General features: G+C 39.4%; 1 protein-coding gene across 1 annotated transcript; it reads right to left on the bottom strand.

Annotated features, from left to right (window-relative positions):
• Nucleotides 1-435: 435 nt before the first annotated feature.
• On the bottom strand, nucleotides 436-6,524 carry LOC103151162 (tumor necrosis factor receptor superfamily member 11B-like). Its single transcript, XM_007571053.2, has 3 exons — nucleotides 4,622-6,524; nucleotides 2,488-2,706; nucleotides 436-1,859 (listed from the first exon to the last, which is right to left on the bottom strand). The coding sequence occupies exons 1-3, from the start codon at nucleotides 4,716-4,718 to the stop codon at nucleotides 1,465-1,467; spliced, it is 711 nt and encodes a 236-aa protein (XP_007571115.1). The 5' UTR covers nucleotides 4,719-6,524; the 3' UTR covers nucleotides 436-1,464.
• Between the last annotated feature and the right edge of the window lie 264 nt (nucleotides 6,525-6,788).

Genomic DNA, 6,788 nt, shown 5'->3' with positions numbered 1-6,788 from the left:
TCTCTGAGCAGTGTCGTCGGGGCTTTGGCTCTCCGTCAGTTTGGGGGTCCTGAGCTGAAACACAACGATTCAATTCCCTGCTAGTGTCGTTGACATCGACGACATTAACAAATCTCCAACAATGTCAGCTTGTGCTGACATTGTGACCAAAACCTTGAGACGGTTTTGGTCACACGTCTCAAGGTTATGAGTTTCTTTAGATCTGAGTGGGAAGGTGGATTTAATTACTGTAATGTCGCTGTAGATGTTAGGAAGACAAAACCTTCAGCCACCTCTTCTGTTCCAGGTAGGTTCTTCTGGCTTCACATAAATGTGTTCTTTCACTTCTCTCTCTTGTAACCAATGTAGGTTAGTTTTTCTAAATCCAGGCCATAGAGCGATTGAAACATGTGACAGTCTGAAGAGAAAAACGGAAGCTGAAAGTAAAGAATTAGATCATTTTAGGTCAGGATTTTCGTTGATAACAGAAAAGCAAAGACGGGCCATTTTTTTCTGTTCAATGCTTTTTTTTTATAATAAAACAAGACTTTTTTACAAACTGACTGTCGTCAGAGTTTTACAAATCTTCACAACTTAGTTAAACAAGCTTAAAGAGAAACAGGCAGGCATATGTATATATATATATACAACACAGACCATCCACTTCCAATACAAAAGTGACAAAACAAAATATAAAAAAATATCACTTCAGGGACTTGCAGCATTTCAGAATCCAGTATTTACGATAAAAAATAATAAAAACAAGCTTTTACACTTTAAGAAAGTAAAATTACACTTTAAATAAAGAAAACACTCAATTGCACTCCTTTATACATTCATATAACTGACCAAAAAAAAGAAAAAAAAAAGAAATGTAAAACAAACCAGCTTTACTGTGTAGCATTCCAGAACAAATGAAAATGGACAGCTGAGGAAAATAAATGTATTTCATTATGAAATCAAATTCTTGCTCTCAAACAGCGAGAAAGCTCTAATAAGTACAAATCAGAATCTTCAGCCTTTTTTTGGTTTTGTTTTTTTGTGAAGCAGCCTCTTGTTTACATCTTAACTAGATCTTAATTTTTAACAGACTCTGGTTAAAAAAAAAAAGAAAATATTTCTAGGAAACAGATGTGAGAACACATTAGCTGTGGGAGTTCTTTTCTTCCTGTTTCAGGCTAATTAGATTCATCCCTACACACATTGAGACTTTAGATCCTGGATGACAACATTTGCCTGTGGGATTATTTGTAGAGCAACAAAATACGTTCTGTATGCTTTCCTTATTCCTCTGTACTCAATGTGCTTTGCTTGGTATTTCCTCATCCAACACCGTTCTCTCACAAATGACGTTTTCCTCTGCCCAATGGCTGCTGTGTTCTTTTGCTTCGTATGTATCTTTTCACGTGTTTTCAGTCGGATAACGCATTTGTGTTTTCGAAATGCTGTCGGCTGCATAGTTTCATGTTTGCGCGTCTCACGACTTCATTCGTTTAGCTGCTTGTGAGCTTTGAAGCACGACTCATCCTGAAACATGCTCATGAACATCTTCTCGTACTTCTTGTGCGCTGACGTGGTCCCTATGATGCGGCTGATTTTCTTCAGGCTTTTGACGAGATACCGCGGCGCTTCCTGGCTGCGCAGCACCCTCAGGCTACGAGTCAGACCTTTGGCTAGATCCAGGTTGTAGTTTGCAGATTTCCACAGGTGGAGGATCTGCAGCAGGTACTGCCTGGGCAGGCAGGTGGAGACCACGGCCTTCACATCCTGCTCCTGGACCTTTACTCCCGGCAGGCTGTTGGTCACTTTCATGAGGTCGTCTACGGTCAGGTTCTTTAGAGCGTTGCAGCGGGAGACCTTACGCTCACAGTGGTTCACGCCTGGGGAAAATGCAGGGACAATGTTATTATGTAGAAGTGGCAGTCAGAAATAAAAGTGTGCAGATACTTCCATATTTTCTTGGCTTTCCTGGTTTTTGTATTTTTTTAATTTAGCTACAAAAATAGCTTCAAGGAAAATTAAAAACCACCTCTAAAAAATTCTATAAAAAAAAAAAAAAGAATATTTTTTTTTATTTATACTTTAGTTATTAAGTTGATCAAAGCAATCTAAGGATTTTTCATTTCTAAACCACATCTTGCTGTTTCTCTGTGGCATGAAACGTACATTTCTCCTAGCTGCTCGGTAAACACCGGAAAGAAAAAGAAAATATTTCCCACAAAAAAGGCAAATGTATGATTATCTTCAGAACTGAGCAGTGGTTGCAACAAAGCTGCTCCTCGTCTAAACTTGTCCACGCGGCTTGATAGTCAATAAAACGTTTCACTGGTCACTGTTTTCGATCCTGGTCCATCCTGGTCCAAAACAATGACCAGGATTCCATTTTTTTTCCCCACAAACATTATATGAATTCCACAGCAACCAGTCATTTTAAGATATCTGTCCATCTCTACACCAGGGAAGTTAATGATTAGATATGAGACATGTTTCGAGGCTTCTAATCCATACCTTGTATGATGCCGTACAACTTGTCCTTGTTCTGCTCTCTCCATAGCCTCAGCAGGTGCAGGACCTGCTGCTGAGGAGAGCACGCCTTCTTCAGCCTCTCCAGGCTCTTGAGATCAACCTTCTGTCCAGGGAGATTCTCGAGGATTCTCTCCAGAGGCACCGAGGACAGTCGCAGCGACGCCAGAGACTGGAAAACTGCTTCTTCACACAGAGTCGCATCTGGGAGGCATTATAGGAGAGAAAATATTCGTGGATTACGATATACAGCTACTGGATGCTTACCTGCTAAATATTTGGAGGTGGTCTTCAGAAAAAAAAAGAAAAAAGGATGAAGAGAAATGGGAAAGTATTCTTCAAAATACATTTTTCATACCAAAAATCATATTACTGTTAAGCTACAAATTATTCCTGACAGATTTATACTTGAAATAAATTTCTTTCAGTCATAAAGTTAGATCTGATAGGAAATTAGACGTCTTACAAAATTTGATATTGAAATATTACCTGCTTTTATTCACATTTGATTTTTAGAAATGGCACATTAAAAATGACATGCACTCAGCTAAATATCAGTTAAATAAATCACTGGGATTTAATTCATTGAGATATCAGTAATGAAGCCTTTTTTTTAAAAAAAAAAAAGGCTGGCCAGCTTTTTGCACATAGGATCTTTGTGGATTAGCTTCAAGGCTGCTGACTATGGAAGGTCTTCTTGACATCACCCCAGTCTATACCTCTAAAATATTACTTCCAGGTAGAGTAAACATGTTCAAAAAATGTAATTTACTTTAAACCAAAAATTTGGGGAGTTTGAATAATTATCCTGACTCTGAACATAATAGATTTCGTTAGACTTTTTTTTTTACTCTGCTCGTGTTCTTACGTGTTTTTAACACATCATACCATTTGGAAAAACCACTCAGTCTTGTGTCTAATGAGGGAAACTAAAATGTTCCAGCAGCACAAAACTGCAAGTGTGAGGCTACAAAGAATACCTTAAAAGGCAAACTAAAAATTGCAAACAGCAGGGTTTGTTCAACTAAATTTGACTATTATAAAAATGCAGCTGTTCTTGTCACAGAGGACAGTCCCAATTTGCATATGACATTCAGAGCTGAAAGTAACCGGAAACATTTTTGTGCTTAGACTCATGAATTTGAGCAGGTCATGAAGCGCTTCTGTGCATATGTGTGGGTTTCTGATCAATTTGCAAATATTAAGTTTCCGGAGTGAGCAAAAAAAATTAAAAAATAAAAAATGTTCTTTTGCAAACCTAGCGGTTGATTTTACAGTAATATGAAGAAGGCATTTGGCTCGCTTCTCTCCTCCCCTGATGATGTAAGTGTGGTTTTCAGTCATGGCATCCTGAAATCCCTCAAAACTTAACAACTTTGGGAACCACCACTGATCTCAGTTTCACATTTTTCTTCAAACTGCCCGACCGATGCAGGATTAGCTGCAGACAGTTTGTGGCTATGTGCTTTAAAGGAAGACAGCTGGTGAATGAATGTTTGAGGGAAGCATCATTCTGGTTGAGGACTGAGAGTTTTGTGAATGATCTTCCAAATATTCTCCATACGGTGCAGGAGTGTGCCGGGGTCTGGACTTGTGAGTGATTTCTAAAGCTGCAGGAATTCAGTATCATATTTGAGGCTTTGCCTTTTGAAATATATTTAAGCATCCATGATAGCTGTAGTCTGAGTAACAAAGCCCCAAAAGCTCATTTTGTGTCTCATTTTGAGTCAGTTTCCTTTGTTATTGTGTTTGAGGATGTGACAGTTAAATGGGTAATTGATCCATCATGGGGTCATTCTGAATTGAGCGCCATAAACATTCATTGCAACCCTTTGTGGGTCTCTCTAGAGCTGGTTTTCAGACATGCAAGAATTAGCAAAAAAAGCCTGGAATCTGGAAGAGAAACCGGACTGAGGAAATCCCCCGCCTTGGGGAATGAAATTGACCACAAGTCTGAAATAGCTCAGCTCGGAATGATTTTAGGTTGTTGACAATTGAGGTCTACTCTAAGCGCTCCTACATATGCATGTGTAAAGGAGGGACGTGCTGGATATAAACTAACCCCTTGCTGGAATCGTTCTAAAGCTTTTCACATCCGTTGTGGCCTCTATGTTCTCACCATTGTGGCACAGAGTGTGATGCTGGGAGCAGTCCTTGATGTCAGGAGAGCCACACAGGCTGTCTGAAGTGGACGTTCCCCATCGCAGAGTCTTCATGCCGTAATCAGCACAGAGTCTGTGCGGCTGACACGTGGAGGAGCCTCCAGCAGAGAAATAACCATCCGGGCAGCGTTCACACACGGTGTCGCTTTCAGGCGTACCTGCAAGACATCCACAAATAATTGTTTGGATTTCAAACTGACAGGATGGATTCTTTCCCTAACAAACAATGAGCAACCTCAAAAGGCACCCATTTGACCTGTTCACGCTTTTTCATGTTCCAACCTCGATTCTTGTCATCTGTTAATGAGATTTCATGTGTGCAGTCAGTCATCACGTAGCTTACAGTTGTGCAAGTGGAAGAAAAATACGGCGCGAGGAGAGAGAACTCGCAGCAGTTTGGCACTGCTCTGTCACATAAGAGAAAGCAGGCGAAATATGACCAGCAATTTTGCACTGGACATACAGTTGCCAATAAAATTTCATTATATTGGCTTGGGCATACAGATCTATCAAATGTACAGTCTTTTTCAAATGCAAAAAAAACTTTAATAATGTGGCCCTGCAGTTTTATACTGGCATCCCTAAAATCTAAGGGGAAATTAAAGGTTTTCTCCACCACTACGTGTCAGTCAAACCAAGTTTCCTACCAATCCTTATATGACACTTCATCAGAACAAAACTGAACTTAAGTGTAACAGAAAACCAGCACTGTACGTCGATCTGAACACTCCCTCCCTCCATTCAACTTAGTGGCGTTAGCGTCACGAAGCATCCTGCGGGCGATATTTTCTCAGAAAGAATGTTGAAACTGGTCAAAGTTGGTCAAAGCAATGCGGAGCAATCCCAGAAGAAAATCTGTTACAGACTGCAACAGAATCATACAACCAGAGCCACAATGGACAAGGTTAGATCAGGCGTTTCCAAAGTGTGGCCCTCTAAATGATATTGTTCTGCCCCTGGCCACAATTCATGAGTGGAGTAAATACGGCACAACAAGAAGTATTTCTCTTTTAATAACTATGTTTGTGCTTTTGTGTAGATTTGTAGTAAGAAGAACCCAAGCCTCCCTGGCTCCCAAATGATTACACTCGGCTAAATACAGAAACTACTGACTCATCTCCTGTTCTTGTTGTCAAGAAAAGGCAAGAAAAGAGATTGCCAAAAAAACAACAACAAAAAAAAACAAAAAACAAAGTGATCCACCTCCTAAAAATGTTAATTATTTGCCTATGTTGTTAGGAGTTAATCAGGATTTTAATATTTTGGATCAACAGTGATTTACTGATTTTTTTTTTTCTGTAAAGAATTGTCCACTCTGTTCGTTTCATTAAAATTCTGCAATATTGACCAGATTAAAACAAATCATAAGAAATGTATTTTTTTTTTACTTTTCTTTTAAAAGGTTGCTTTTTGTGGCCTCTGTGTGCCTGCCTATGTCGAAACAACGGGCAACGCACCACTGCAGGTGTTTCACACAAAATGCCCTGCGGAGCACTTAGCTGAGCCAAATGAAGTTGAAAAGATGCTGAGTCAGTTTCAATAGCTTACTAGGTAACCTTTCATCTATAGCCGCCGTTTTCAGTGTGTGAAAATCTCCTCCCTCGTGAAGATCAATTAATCTGACGTAGTTCTAGGAACCAAGCCCGCAAACATGTGACCATCAATCAAAGCCACGGGTAACTGTATGAAAATGACTCAGACATGTCTTCCTCATCACACCCACATAGTTTCTATAACTTGTAATGTATCTGTAGTAGCAGTTTCTATATTACCACGTTGAGAACATGACACGTGATCATCATGGTTTTACATAAAAAGTATCACGAAAGGGATGCCGACTAGATATGAAAATCTATTTTTTTATTTTAATTTTTTTCCCACATTTCATGCAATGCAGTCCTAATGCCATTTTCCTATCTTGCAAAATGAAAATCTGTTGCTTGAAACTCCAATTACAGGTGCTAATGAGGGGTTCCTGGTTGGTAATATTACAATAAATGGTCTTAAGATTCTGGTACTTTCCCCTGCAGATCACATGACTACCTGACATAACAGACATAGTGGTTTAATCACTTCCTCTTTTTATTTTAAAACTTTAACCAAAGAGTTGAAAGTGCGTGGGAA

The sequence above is a fragment of the Poecilia formosa genome, unplaced genomic scaffold (assembly GCF_000485575.1).
Source record: "Poecilia formosa unplaced genomic scaffold, Poecilia_formosa-5.1.2 Scaffold273, whole genome shotgun sequence".
Taxonomy (NCBI): Eukaryota; Metazoa; Chordata; class Actinopteri; order Cyprinodontiformes; family Poeciliidae; genus Poecilia; species Poecilia formosa.
Note: the sequence above shows the minus strand (reverse complement) of the source record. Positions and strands in the feature narration are given on the sequence as shown.